The sequence below is a fragment of the Rissa tridactyla genome, chromosome Z (genome assembly GCF_028500815.1).
Source record: "Rissa tridactyla isolate bRisTri1 chromosome Z, bRisTri1.patW.cur.20221130, whole genome shotgun sequence".
Taxonomy (NCBI): Eukaryota; Metazoa; Chordata; class Aves; order Charadriiformes; family Laridae; genus Rissa; species Rissa tridactyla.
In genome coordinates, this window is record NC_071497.1 from 75,912,479 (window position 1) to 75,927,172 (window position 14,694).

Consider the following 14,694-nt stretch of genomic DNA (forward strand, 5'->3'; position numbering starts at 1 on the left):
ATAACGTAGACAGGTACACCAAGCACTGTCCTGCGGTGCTGAGGATGGTGGTTCCTGGGAAAGGGTCTGCCACGGAGCTCTGGGTCAACCAGTTCCATCCAAGTGGTGAAGAGCAGCCTGGGTGACCGCACCCATTCCCAGAACACTGATTGTGTTGAACCATGGAGCAATCATGCTCCTCTGTCCAGGGAAACCACAGAGTTGAAAGAGGGGCTGCCAAAGAGAGCTACAAAAGCACAGCGAGCCAGGACTCATGGAAGCTTGAGACCATGCAACAGTGTGTGAGCTGGAAAGGGGCTCAGAGAAGAGCTTGGTGGTGATATCTTCAGGGACAGGAGACTGGGGGAGTGTGAGTGAGCCATCCTTGGGGTTATCGCCCAAAACGAGGAGCACCCAGGGAATTCACTGCCATATCCAAAGACATCGCCTGACCTAGCCAGGGACAGGAATAAATCTTCTCCATCCAGCTCCAGGAAGACCCTCTTAGCCACAGTGCTGTGTGCACTGTCCATCTCAAGGCACTTCGCACCCTAGAAGGTGCTAAGAAAGTGGATCTTAGAGCAGAGTAGCAGGAAAGGTTTGGAGGAGATGGGAAAAAACCTCATAGCTGGCTGGTTCAGGAGCTTGTCATATCTGCGAGGTCTATCACTGGTGATCAACAGCCGGATTGTTGAGGATGGGTCAGTTCCAGCTAAGAGGTAGAGTGAGTTCAAGCTAAAAGTGATGCATGATGTAAGCACCCTGGTGTGGACTTGGGCAGGTGAACCAGGGGGGTTTTCCTCAACATCCACCACTGTATCTGAAGGGAGAGAGGAGTGAGGCAGAACTGAGAAGGTTTTGGAGGTGTTTGTGGGAGCAGGGCTACAGGGGCCTGAGGTAGCCAGCCAAAAGGCTGGACCGAGGCACCCAGGAGAACCCATCAAGGCTGGACCTATTACTGCTTGCGGGCAGATGGGCGAGAAGAAGCCCTGTGGCCAGCAGGACACTCTCTTTCCAAAGAGGAAGCTTTCTTTGCACCACATGTGATTTCCCTACGTGGCTGTTTCATTTCTGTGTCTGCACCTCTCCTGCGCTGGGTTACACGGATGCCTCTCCCAGGTAGCTCAGACTGAGTCCTGCCCGGGGACTTTGTGGCAGCATGGCCCTGCGAGGGGTGGCTCTGGCCTTTCTCCTGGTCCTTGCCCCTCAGCTGCCTGCAGGGATACAGAAGGACCCTGGCCCCAGGAACCAGGGGGAAGCCAAGGAAGCAGGTAAGGGTGGGTTGTGCCTCTCTCTTACAGGCAACATTTTGCTGCTGCTCTCCCCGCACGTTTGCTACGCAGCTTTACCCCCTTCAGCCCACAGCGTCTGTGCTGGGGAGGGCTGAAGCTGGTCCTGAGACACCTGGGCATCCATTGGGTTGTGGTGGGGTGAAGCCTTGGTGCGCTGGGAAAGCCCCTGTGGTCATGGGAGCTGCAATGTCCCTTTGAGGAGTGGGCAGTGTCCCTGGGAGCAGGAGGTGGCCTGTTCTTGTTGCACAGACGAAAGACAAAGCCGGGGTACGTGGCCTTGCCGGGGCAATCAGAGCAGCATCCCGCTCACAGGGGAAGGTGATGGAGATGCTCAGCAAAGGCACGGGGAGCCGTGAGATGAATCCCTGTGTTAGCTGGGATGCTGCTCTCTCCCATAGTCCCCATGGTCAGTGAGCTGTAGTTCAGTGGGATTGTTCTTCAGCAGTGTTGTTCTGTTGCTTCTGCCTGCCAGGAGGGCTTAGGGGCACCTCTTGGGTCTCTGCTGGGCTCTTCCTATGGAGACGGTGGTCTTTCCCGTGGAGACCGTGTGCTGTGTGCGAGGGTTACCAGTACCTGTTGAGGTCCCCATGGGGCACAGCAGGAGCAGTTGCTCTTTGCAGCAAGGTGTGGGGGTCCTGAGGTGTGAGTCATTCCCTCTGGAGGGAAATGGGAGCAGAAGTGGCGTACCAAGGCATTGGAGGGGTCATGAGTCATGTTACCCGTCATTCGTGGCTGGAGGGATGCTCCCCTTCCAGCAGTACCCTCAGCTGTCCAGGGCAGGATGGAGCCTGTTCCTGTGATCCCAGCGGCAGCTCCTGGCCCTTTCTCCTGTTCCCTACAGCTGATTCCTGAGAAGGCCTGTCAACAGTCACAGCTCTGCCCTCCTTGGCCTGAGGCGTCCCAGCTGGGGGAGGCTGTGATGGGCTCAGTCTCTGAGCGGCTGCATTGTCTCTGAGCGGCTGGGGGAGATGTCTTGGATCTGCGTCCGTAGAAGATGTGTGGGACACCAAATTGAAGTTCTGGCTGTTATCCTCTGCTGTGTCACTGGTATCTGCAGCACCAAAGGAGGACATTGGTATTTGAATTATGGGTAGCACAGCAGAGCTGCAGACAAGGGCAGAGCTTGCCTTTGCCTTCACCTGAACCACGAGGAAAGCCCTGGAACCTAGCAGAGCCCCCTGCAATGGTTTTACTGCAGTCATTTCTCCTCAAGTGTCATTGAGGAATCATGTCTGCCATAGACGTGTCCTTTTTTCACTTGCTCTTTTCTCCCGTATCCTTGCAGTTCAGTGATAGCCACCAACATCTGAATGACCCACATGTATTTTGTAGACCAGAACTAGACAGCAAAGGCTCATGCTATTTGCTGACAGTGCCCGTGGCTCTTCTTGTTGATTTCCACCCCTTTAGGAGAGCAACCTGCCTGTCCCTGTCTCCTCTTGCATTGCAGGTCATCATCAGCCTCCTGACCGAGTCAGGCTGTGCTCTTGCTGCATCCCCCATCGTCCTTCTGTCTAAGGGTGTTTTTGCCTAGCCTTTCAGATTGTAGAGCACCTCAGGGACATCCAGCGTCTGGGACCTGTTTCAAGACAAGTACCAACAGGAAAAAAATGTTCCTCCCCACAGGTGTAAATTTGCTTTTTGAAGCATGTTTCATTTTCCCGTGTCAGAGGGATTTCTTTCCTGATGGCTGGTGTCCTGGGTCAAACTCTGGGGAAGCCTAATTGGGCTCAGACTGAGTCAAGGCTTTCAGATCTGTCAAGGCTTTTCACTGTTGCAGTGAAGTGTGTGATGTGAGGGTGCTGGAAGGGACGCATGTGCAGGCAAAGAAGTTTCCTATGTGGAGAACACACACGATCGCAAAGGATGGGGCTGGCGGCCACTGTCCTTTGCGGTGGAGGTCCAGGGTGCAGGGTTGAGATGATGGCATGAAAACCTGCTAGCAGATAAGGGAAGAGTGGCACTGCCCCTGTTCCAGTGTAAAGGCTTGCAGCCCCATGAGTGCCGGCTGGCAGGAAGCGGTCAGTTGTGGAGATGCGTGTGGCTGAAGAGGGGTGTTTCATGCTAATTTAGTGGAGGCCACCTGCTACCACTATGCCTTCTCACAGACTTGGTTTGCAGTGGGTGAGGAAGTCTGGGTGACACGTCTACCAGAGCAGGAGAAGGCAGGCTCGCTTTGGGTGAAGTGCAGAGAAAAGGCTGTGTGTGCAGCGTGGGATGTGAGCTTTGTGTCCTGTGCTGTCAACGTAGCTGTGGGGGTCTGAGGGCAGGCTGTTGGTGCTGGAAGATGCCTCGAGGGGCCACGTTGTGAGTGTGTGGAATGGCAGCAGATGCCCACTGGGTCTGGTGCACTCCCACAGCCTCTGTCTTTGTGGGAGATAGTGCAGGAGAGAGCAGCCCATTGTCTTCTGGCTCCAGGTGGAGAGCTGCAGCTGTGAACTGGAGGGAGTAGCTGGAGGGGATGCACTTCCGAAGCCTGATCAGGGCCACTCAGATCTCCCTGAGACCACTCCCCCAGTGAATTCTGGCACAGGCTCATCCATCCCCTGACTGGGCAGACCGCAGGCCAAGCTGACTCTCACAAGGAGAGCCCCATCCCAACAAGTTTTGCGGAGGGGCCACTTAACTGTCAGACAGATGTGTCGCCTTCCCTCTCCCTTCAATCACTGTAGAGGTTGCTGGGGATTGCTGATATAGCACCACCTACCCCTGCCCCACCTCCTTGGCATCTCCCACCACGATTAACACCCACTGTCACCTCTGCCAGAAACGTGCCAAAGACCCCAGTGGGATCCAAGACTCCGGCTGACACCAGACCGGGAGAATTACAAGAAGAATGAAGAAGTGATGCTGAGCTGCCCTAAGGATTTCCAGCCATCCTTCACTCATATCAAATGTTCAGGCGAAGTCCAGTCCATCAGTCATGGGAAATCAGTATACAGGGAAGCCTGGCGTGGAAGGGACAGCAGCGGTGCCTGGATCCGCATTCAGTCCAACGTGGAGTGCCTTGGTAAGGAAAGTATCGGGAGGTCTCCTGGCTGCCCAGCTCTGCCCTTCCCGAGCAGGGGAAGGCAGGCTGTGTGTGCACAGCGGGTTTTGGGCTCTCTGCCGGCCCAGGGAGATGGTGGGTGCTGCTGAGGGCTGTGTCGAGTCAACCCCTGAGCCTGCCCTGTGCTTGCCCCAGGGCTGCGGGGGACCCTCTGTGGGGATGTGCCTGGTGCCAGCCTCAGTCCCTGAGGGTCCCGGTAGGAAGGGGCTTTGGGATTGGGGTGGGGGCAGTGGCCAGAGCTGTCCATGCCAGGCCAAGACAGAGCTGCGAGGATGCAGGGCTCCAGCCTGTGGTTCACAAAGGATTGGGAGGTTTCTGGTGTAGGTACATGGGTGACTTGGGGCTCTGTGAGGGCTTCTGGCAAGGGCACGTGCCGAGGGGAGGTGGGCCACCGTGCTGGAGGTCAGACGGTCATGTGTGGTAAAGGTGGCCGAGAGCCTCATGTCAGGGTCCGGGGGATCACAGGTCCGTGTCCCCTGTGTGCTCTCAGCCCGTGCAGTCAGGGCAAAGGCCTGGCCTCGTCCCCATGTGCCGGTCTCCCTTCCTGGTCCCTGCTACATGCCATCACTGCAGCAGCCATCTTTTGGGCTCAGGCTGCGTTGCCTTCTCATGAAGCCTCAAGGTGTTGTGGTACCCAAAGGGTCCACCAGTCTCTGTGTAAGCTTTGTGCATTGAACAAGCCTCTTGTGGTTGCCCTGTGTCCCCTGTGTTCTGGCTCCTCCAGGACTTTCCTGGGAGGCCTGGGGGAAGCAGCACAGGGCCCTTCTTGCCCTCATCCCCTTCCTGGGGACATGGTGTGGCAGGGCTGCTCTGTGTGGTGTCCTGGAGCTCCATCCCTCAGCCTGCTGTGCCAGGGAGGGCATCCCCTGCTCCATCCTCTGACATGCCCGGTGAGGCCACCCTCTGTTCTGCTAACGCCTTCCCATCTTGTTGGTGCAGGGAAATGCCAGAAGCCCCAGTGGGACCCCAAGTTTCTCTTTGACCCAGATCGGGTGCTGTACAACCCAAATGAAGTGGTGATGGCGAGGTGCCCTGAGGGGCACTGGCCTCCTCCCATGGAGATCAAATGCAAGAAACTGAACCCAAGGCAAGGCTCCCTGATTCCTCCCAGTGGCTGGACTGTGAAGAACGGCACAGGCCACTGGCACCCTGTGGTGGGGAACCTGACCTGTGTGGGTGAGTGAGAGGACCAGCCACCCCCCAGTGCTCACAGTCTGTTCTCCCCAGGCAGGGAGAGCGGTGCCACATGTGTCTCACAGAGTTGGTGCCCTGTGCTCGGGGTGGCCGGGCCATGGCATGGACATTCACTCCAGAGAAAAATGCTGGTGATGCATCCCAGGTTTGTGTCCGCGCTGTTGTCAGCTGGGGCAGCCAGCACAGCGCCGAGGGGTTCAAGTCCTCACTGCTGCACACAGGCAGTGTGCCCAGCCCAGCCAGATGGGTCTGCCTGGAGAAGGGCACAAGAAGCCTCAAGTACTTGCCCTTACCCTTCCAGAGTCACTGCATCACCCAGAGTACCCCTGGGAATGATTCAGGGCCAGAGAAGGTGCAGGCGGTGCCTGAGTGTTGTCTGGGAGAAGGCAGGGTAGCCTCATGCAGACAGTCTGGTGAGGGAACGGTGGGGATGGTGGAGGTTGGCCGCAAGGCTGGGGGGAGAAGAGAAGGAAGTGTCCCTCTTGCAATGTTTCTTTCCCAGATGTCCTCCAGGTTGTCTCTGAATCCTTGGAGATTTCCAGCACCAGCATCAAACTGAACTGGACCTGCAGGCTCCCCGATGCCTGTGAGCATATTCGGGCCAGGTGCCGTCTGGAAGCACATTCCTCCCCTCCCTGTGAGTCTGAGGAGGTGAAGGGAGAGGAGATGCTCCACGGCCAGGAGGGAACACTCACCTGTCCCCCTCTGCAGCCCTACACTGTCTACAGTGTCACCATCTCCCTGGCCCCCAGCACGATGCTGTACACACGGCTCCTCACAACAAAGGAAACAGGTATGTGTCCTCCTAAATGTAAACGTAAAGGTGCCCTTTCCCCAACAGCTCAGTGTGATCATCTGCTCCCTGCAGTGATGATCCTGAGATTGGGCTGTATGGAGCATGTGAGTGAATGGGGAAGGAGCTGTGCAAGGCTGTGAGGCACATCATGTCCCCTCCTTGCTCTCCCTGTCCTCAGCACACCATAGCTTCTGCTGTGGCACATGCAGCCTTTGTGGGGGACAAACGCTCGCTGGCTCGATGCATGACCCCATCCTCCTGTGCTTCCAGTGCCGGACAAACCGAAGAAACTGTGGCTGGATCCCAACACAGGGTCCCTCTCATGGGAGCCACTGCCTTCATGCAAAGGGAAGATCATCGGATACCAGGTACCGGAGGACCAGGGACTCCCCACGGTCCCCCTCACGTTGCCAGGCACCTCCGTGCCTGGAGCTCTGTGCAGGCAGCCTGGGGAGAGGTGTGATCCCTCCTTGGCCAGGGCACACCAGCTCTACACTGCTGGTGTTTCTGGTGGGGTCAGGTCCCCTGCTGTCCCCAGCCAGCAGTAGCAGCCCCACTCTGCAGAGCTGCCCTGTGCAGGAGCGGGAGGAGGGTGCTGCTCCCCACCAGCTCCCTGTCCTTCCTCTAGCTGAACATCACGGCGAGGAGAGCGCAGGATGGCAGCTTCCTTGAATTCAAGCAGGTGATGGTGAACCAGTCTGTCACTCAGTACACGCCGCCTCGTCAGGCACCTGGCAGCAAATACACGGTGACAGTGCAGGGCCTCACGGTGGCTGGTGCTGGGTCTGCGTCACTCCTGGAATTTCAGACCTACGTCTCAGGTAATGGTTGTTTTGCCCTGGGTCTGGTTGAGGTGGCGAGCACTGAGTCTGGAGCGGGTTCCAGAGCTGTGTGTGCACCTACCCTGTACCCACCAAGAGAGGGGCAGGGAGCGTGGGCAGCCTTGAGAGCCTGACTCCACGGTGGGGGCTGTGGGGCTGGGTGAATCCTGCTTCCAGGGGGTCCATCACCTGGTCCCCAGAGCACCTGCATCGCTTCGGCCCCTGGTTATGACTGTGAGAGCAGAGCTGGCCCCTCTACTCTTCCACTAAAGAAGATGATGATACCCATCCCTGCATTCGGGTGCATGAGGGGCTCAAGGTCAGCACGAGAGCTGCTGAGTCTGGGTCTGTGTCTCCTCTTGCTGTGCACAGCCTGGTTGAGAGGTGTTCTGACCCTCTGGTTGTGTATGTGAGACGGGGCAATTCCCTGTGGTCCAGAGCCTCCGTCCCTCTTCCTTGCCCAGCAGACGTGAGGGCAAGGGAAGACCGTGCCTCGCTGCCTGTCCCTGGAGCATCCAGCACAGCAGAGCCTGGACACATGTGTCTACAGATGTGCACGCCGCCAACACCAAGCTTGGGGCAATGGCTGGCACATGGTCCAGACTGGCACCCACTCCTGGCTGTGTGTTAGTTGCAGGGCAGCATCTGGGCTTGTGGCCAGGGATGGTGGTGCCGGTGGTGGTGGTGGTGTTGGTGCTGGTCGCCCTGTCTGCAGGGATCCTGTGGTTTGTGCTGTCCAGGTGAGTAGGTGGTAGTCTTGGGGTCGCTGCTCAGCCTCAGGCCATGCTGTGCTTTGGGGTGTCGGGGGATTGAAAGGGCATTCTCCTTGCTGCTCCCATCCTTCTCTGGGTGCCAAGGACACAGCTGGCTGTCTCACTGTGTCTCAGTTGTAGGGCTGCTGGCTGGGGCTCATGACCATCTACCTTGGGGCTGGGTCAGGGACCATGTATGCTCAGAGACGCCATCCCTTGTTGCTGTTGCCGCCACCAGTGCTGTCCCTCTGGGATGCTCGTGAGAGGCCCAGAGGGAGGATGTGCAGAGCTCTCCATGCCTCTGCCTCTGAGTTCTGCAGAGCCCTGGGCCACCTCGTCCTCTCCCCTGACTCAGGACTGCCCTTTGCCTTCCCAGGAGAAGGAAGGCCTTGCCCAGCAAAGCTGAGGAGGACCATTACACAGGTAGGGTTCCCATCACAGAAAGGGCTGTAGAGGTGTGGTGGGAGCTGGGAGGGGAGCGGTCTGTTGCAGGAGGGCATGTTTCTACCCGGTGGTGGCTGCAGGCAGTCCAGCTGTCTCTGGCTGACCTGCCAAAGCGGCGTGTGCCATGTCTGTTTCTGTCATCCCACCAGAGCTCCAGCCCTATGAGAATTTGGATATTTACTGTGTGGTCAAGGACACTCTTCTGACAGGAGAAAATGCAGGTAGGACACGGAGTACCCTGCCTGTTCGCATACATGGCAGGGAGAGGGTGGAGAGTGGCAGCTGTGGTGGTGTGAGCTCCCCACGCTGCCGAGGGCATGCAGCAGCCTCTGCCCTGGGTGCTGTTGGTGTCCACAGGTAAAGGTGTCCAGGCTGGGGAGACGTTTCCTCAGACCCTGGCTGTCTTGGAGTCCTCAGGAGACTCTCAGAGCAGTGTGGGAGAGGAGAAGATGGGGTTGACGTCCCCGGCTCAGTGCTGATGGCCACTTCTCCAGGCTTGGTTTTCCCAGGCTGGAAGCAGGACCTCATATAGCTTGTGCTGGGTTATTGCTCCCTCTCAAATTTCCTCCCTCATGAAGCATCTTCTGTCACAGATCAGGAGCAGCCCAAGGCCTGAGATGACGCGCTTGTGCCAGCAAGGATATGTTCTGGCAGTCCTCCAGTGTTCTGGCAAAGTTCTCTCATCCTCATCCTGGTGCCTGCAGGTGTCCTCTGAGACCAAAGCAGCTTGCTGGGTCCCAGTCCCTCTTTCCGCACTCTGTATCCCCATATCCACGTAGACCCTGGCCTCTGCTTGAGTTTGGTCCAACCGTGCTGCCCTCGTAGCTGTGCTGCTGTGTCCCAACAACCAATAAATTGTTCTGGTTTGCAGGGGCTGCCTGCCCCACAAAAGCTCCCACCTTGTCATGGTTCCTCCCTGTTTTGGATGTGAAAGCCCTGTCCCTGTGGAGGAGCTTGGGCTCAGCTTCTCCTGCCCATGGCAGTCCTGAGGACGCACATCTGAGAAGCTACATGCTCCCAGCATAATGTTTTGTGTTCCTGCTTTCCCTCCTCCCCATCCTACAGGTAGCGTGGTCTCAACTAGGTCCCATGATGATGAGAAGTTCATAGCCCTACAGGTCTGCGCACGTCTTTAACTCTTCCTGTTTATTCCCCATGCTACCTGTGTTTGCACAGAGACATTGAAGTTATGCCCCGATGAAGCTGATTTACTGGCTGCATTGACTGGTGTTCCTTTGTGCTGCACTCCAGGTGCTCTCCTGCTGACCTGCAACCCTTCTCCAGCTTCTGGGCATTTGTTACTGTCATTGGCATTATACTGGTAGGAGTGGGATGGATTGAGGTTCCCCTCCCCTGGCAACTCTAGTTTAAAGCCCTCTTCATGACCTTGCTAAGCCTCTGACCGAAGGTGCTCTTCTCCTTGTCTGACAAGTGGACCCCATCAGGCCAAAGTAAACCAGCTTTCTTAAAATGAGTCCCACGGTCTATAGAGCCAAACCCCTGGCTGTGACTCCAGTCCTGCAGCCATTTGTTGATTTGCCATATTTGACTGACCTGTTCAAACCCCCTTCCGTTTGACCAGGAGGATTGATGAAAACACTATCTGCACCCCAGAGTCCCTGACTGCCGCTCCACGGGCTCTGTAGTCCTTCTTGATATTCCTCAGACTGCTTCTGGCTGTATCACTGGTGCCCATGTGAAACAATAGCAGCAGATAATAGACAGAGGACTGTACAAGGCTTGGTAGTCTCTCAGTGACATCCCTAATACGAGCCGCTGGTAAGAAGCACACCTCCCTAGACGCTGCATCCAGCCTCTGTACCTCTGAGAAGAGAGATCTAACACACAAGGTCCTTTCTTAATTGCGTTGATTGTTATACGGGGAGCAGATCGGGTTGCCTTACTCTGCTCCAGCACCTCTTCTCATGCAAAGGGTCTTTCCTCTTCATGCTGCAGAGCTGTGAAGCAGTTCTGCAAGGGCACTTCAGGCTTTGGGTGCAGTCTCCTTCTGGTTGATGTTCCTGTTTCTGTCTCAGAAAGGGCAGAGCCTAGCTCCGCCAGTCCTATCTATTTCTTAGACTCCCTGATGGTCCTTAACCTGTCCACTTCCTCTCAAAGATGGGCCACCAAGCTGAGCAGATCATCTACTTGGTCACACCGTACACAGGTATTCTCACTACCGCTCTCAGGGAAAGGCCCTGGCACGCCCTGCAGCCTGAGACATGGATGGCTGCATGTTTTTGTGGGAGCTCTGCCTAGGGTCTGTCTGGGGCCAGCGCAGCTGTAATGGCAGCCTTGCCGTGGGGACACCAGGACACGAGCGATGAGGTTTGAGCTCACCCTTCACTCTGAATAACGAGCAGTGATTTCCTACCTCACCACTGCAAGGTCTGATGTGGCATCGGGGTGGCTCACTCGCAGCTGTGGTGAGAGCCCCCTGGTGTGGGCTTGGGCAGGTGAACCAGGGGTGCTTTTGTCAACATCCACCACTGGATCTGGAGGGAGAGTAATTACAATTAATTAATTACAATTAATTAAACTGGATATTCACAAGTCCAATGGAAGGCACCCAAGAGTGCTGAGGGAGCTGGCAGAAGTCATTGCTGGGCCACTCTCCATCATCTTTGAAAGGTCCTGGAGAACAGGCAAGGTGCCTGAGGACTGGAGGAAAGCCGATGTCACTCCAGTCTTCAAAAAGGGCAAGAAGGAGGACCCAGGGAACTACAGGCCGGTCAGCCTCACCTCCATCCCTGTAAAGATGATGGAACAGCTTGTTCTGGGTGTTATCTCAAAGCACGTGAAGGAGAAGAAAGGTATCGGAAGTAGTCAACACGGATTCACCAAGGGGAAATCACGTCTGACTGATCTGATAGCCTTCTATGATGGCATGACTGGATGGATAGATGAGGGGAGGGCAGTAGGTATTGTCTACCTTGACTTCAGCAAGGCTTTTGACACAGTCTCTAACAGCATCCTCATAGGGAAGCTTAGGAAGTGTGGGTTAGATGAATGGACAGTGGGGTGGATTGCAAACTGTTTGAAAGATAGAGCTCAGAGGGTCGTGACTAGGGAGACAGAGTCTAGTTGGAGGTCAGTGACAAGTGGTGTTCTGCAGGGGTCAGTACTGGGTCCAGTCCTGTTCAATATATTCATTAATGACCTGGGTGAAGGGATAGAGTGCGCCCTCAGCAAATTCGTTGATGACAGAAAACTTGGAGGGGTGGCTGACACACCGGAAGGCTGTGCCGCCATTCAGCGAGACCTGGACAGGCTGGAGAGCTGGGCGGAGAGAAACCTTATGAAATTCAATAAGGGCAATTGTAGGGTGCTGCAGCTGAGGAGGAATAACCCCATGCACCAGTAGAGGTTGGGGGCTGACCTGCTGGAGAGCAGCTCTGTGGAAAGAGACCTGGGAGTCGTGGTGGACAACAGGATGGCCATGAGCCAGCAATGTGCCCTTGTGGCCAAGAAGGCCCATGGCATCCTGGGGTGCATCAAGAAGAGTGTGGCCAGCAGGTCGAGGGAGGTCATCCTCCCCCTCTACTGTGCCTTGGTGAGGCCGCACCTGGAGTACTGTGTCCAGTTCTGGGCTCCCCGGTTCAAGAAGGACAGGGAACTGCTGGAGGGGGTACAGCAAAGAGCCACGAAGAAGATTAGGGGACTGGAACACCTCTCTTATGAAGAAAGGCTGAGGGACTTGGGTCTCTTCAGTCTGGAAAAAAGACGACTGAGGGGGGATCTTATCAACACTTATAAATACTTAAAGGGTGGGGGTCAGGAGGATGGGGCCAGGCTCTTTTCAGTGGTGCCCAGTGACAGGACACACGGGTAACAGGCGCACACGCGAACATAGGAAGTTCCATCTCAACATGAGGAGGAACTTCTTTCCTTTGAGGGTGGCAGAGCCCTGGAACAGGCTGCCCAGAGAAGTGGTGGAGTCTCTATCTGCGGAGACATTCAAAACCCACCTGGACATGTTGCTTTGCAACCTGCTCTAGGTGACCCTGCTCTTGCAGGGGGGTTACTAGATGATCTCCAGAGGTCCCTTCCAACCCCTACCATTCTGTGATTCTGTGTGATTCTGTGAGAGAGGAGTGAGGCAGAGCTGAGAAGGTTTTGGAGGTGTTTGTGGGAGCAGGGCTACAGGGGCCTGAGGTAGCCAGCCAAACGGCTGGACCGAGGCACCCAGGAGAACCCATCAAGGCTGGACCTGTCACTGCTTGCGGGCAGATGGGCGAGAAGAAGCCCTGTGGCCAGCAGGACACTCTCTTTCCAAAGAGGAAGCTTTCTTTGCACCACATGTGATTTCCCTACGTGGCTGTTTCATTTCTGTGTCTGCACCTCTCCTGCGCTGGGTTACACGGATGCCTCTCCCAAGTAGCTCAGATTGAGTCCTGCCCGGGGACTTTGTGGCAGCATGGCCCTGCGAGGGGTGGCTCTGGCCCTTCTCCTGGTCCTTGCCCCTCGGCTGCCTGCAGGGATACAGAAGGACCCTGGCCCCAGGAACCAGGGGGAAGCCAAGGAAGCAGGTAAGGGTGGGTTGTGCCTCTCTCTTACAGGCAACATTTTGCTGCTGCTCTCCCCGCACGTTTGCTACGCAGCTTTACCCCCTTCAGCCCACAGCGTCTGTGCTGGGGAGGGCTGAAGCTGGTCCTGAGACACCTGGGCATCCATTGGGTTGTGGTGGGGTGAAGCCTTGGTGCGCTGGGAAAGCCCCTGTGGTCATGGGAGCTGCAATGTCCCTTTGAGGAGTGGGCAGTGTCCCTGGGAGCAGGAGGTGGCCTGTTCTTGTTGCACAGACAAAAGACAAAGCCGGGGTACGTGGCCTTGCCGGGGCAATCAGAGCAGCATCCCGTTCACAGGGGAAGGTGGTGGAGATGCTCAGCAAAGGCACGGGGAGCCGTGAGATGAATCCCTGTGTTAGCTGGGATGCTGCTCTCTCCCATAGTCCCCATGGTCAGTGAGCTGTAGTTCAGTGGGATTGTTCTTCAGCAGTGTTGTTCTGTTGCTTCTGCCTGCCAGGAGGGCTTAGGGGCACCTCTTGGGTCTCTGCTGGGCTCTTCCTATGGAGACGGTGGTCTTTCCCGTGGAGACCGTGTGCTGTGTGCGAGGGTTACCAGTACCTGTTGAGGTCCCCATGGGGCACAGCAGGAGCAGTTGCTCTTTGCAGCAAGGTGTGGGGGTCCAGAGGTGTGAGTCATTCCCTCTGGAGGGAAATGGGAGCAGAAGTGGCGTACCAAGACATTGGAGGGGTCATGAGTCATGTTACCCGTCATTCGTGGCTGGAGGGATGCTCCCCTTCCAGCAGTACCCTCAGCTGTCCAGGGCAGGATGGAGCCTGTTCCTGTGATCCCAGCGGCAGCTCCTGGCCCTTTCTCCTGTTCCCTACAGCTGATTCCTGAGAAGGCCTGTCAACAGTCACAGCTCTGCCCTCCTTGGCCTGAGGCGTCCCAGCTGGGGGAGGCTGTGATGGGCTCGGTAGAGGCATTGTCTCTGAGCGGCTGGGGGAGATGTCTTGGATCTGCGTCCGTAGAAGATGTGTGGGACACCAAATTGAAGTTCTGGCTGTTATCCTCTGCTGTGTCACTGGTATCTGCAGCACCAAAGGAGGACATTGGTATTTGAATTATGGGTAGCACAGCAGAGCTGCAGACAAGGGCAGAGCTTGCCTTTGCCTTCACCTGAACCACGAGGAAAGCCCTGGAACCTAGCAGAGCCCCCTGCAATGGTTTTACTGCAGTCATTTCTCCTCAAGTGTCATTGAGGAATCATGTCTGCCATAGACGTGTCCTTTTTTCACTTGCTCTTTTCTCCTGTATCCTTGCAGTTCAGTGATAGCCACCAACATCTGAATGACCCACATGTATTTTGTAGACCAGAACTAGACAGCAAAGGCTCATGCTATTTGCTGACAGTGCCTGTGGCTCTTCTTGTTGATTTCTACCCCCTTAGGAGAGCAACCTGCCTGTCCCTGTCTCCTCTTGCATTGCAGGTCATCATCAGCCTCCTGACCAAGGCAGGCTGTGCTCTTGCTGCATCCCCCATCATCCTTCTGTCTAAGGGTGTTTCTGCCTAGCCTTTCAGATTGTAGAGCACCTCAGGGACATCCAGCCTTTGGGACCTCTACCCCGTGTCCCCGGTGTTCTGGCTCCTCCAGGACTTTCCTGGGAGGCCTGGGGGAAGCAGCACAGGGCCCTTCTTGCCCTCATCCCCTTCCTGGGGACATGGTGTTGCAGGGCTGCTCTGTGTGGTGTCCTGGAGCTCCATCCCTCAGCCTGCTGTGCCAGGGAGGGCATCCCCTGCTCCATCCTTTGACATGACCGGTGAGGCCACCCTCCGTTCTGCTAATGCCTTCCCATCTTTTTGG

General features: G+C 56.3%; 1 protein-coding gene across 1 annotated transcript; it reads left to right on the forward strand.

Annotated features, from left to right (window-relative positions):
* The first annotated feature begins 1,138 nt into the window (after positions 1–1,138).
* Positions 1,139–8,963, forward strand: LOC128903046 (uncharacterized). Its single transcript, XM_054186928.1, has 9 exons — positions 1,139–1,250; positions 4,039–4,281; positions 6,017–6,307; positions 6,581–6,678; positions 6,939–7,131; positions 7,763–7,871; positions 8,260–8,306; positions 8,477–8,548; positions 8,921–8,963. Exons 1-9 carry the CDS (start codon positions 1,139–1,141, stop codon positions 8,941–8,943), a joined length of 1,188 nt encoding a protein of 395 aa, XP_054042903.1. The 3' UTR covers positions 8,944–8,963.
* The last annotated feature ends 5,731 nt before the right edge of the window (positions 8,964–14,694 follow it).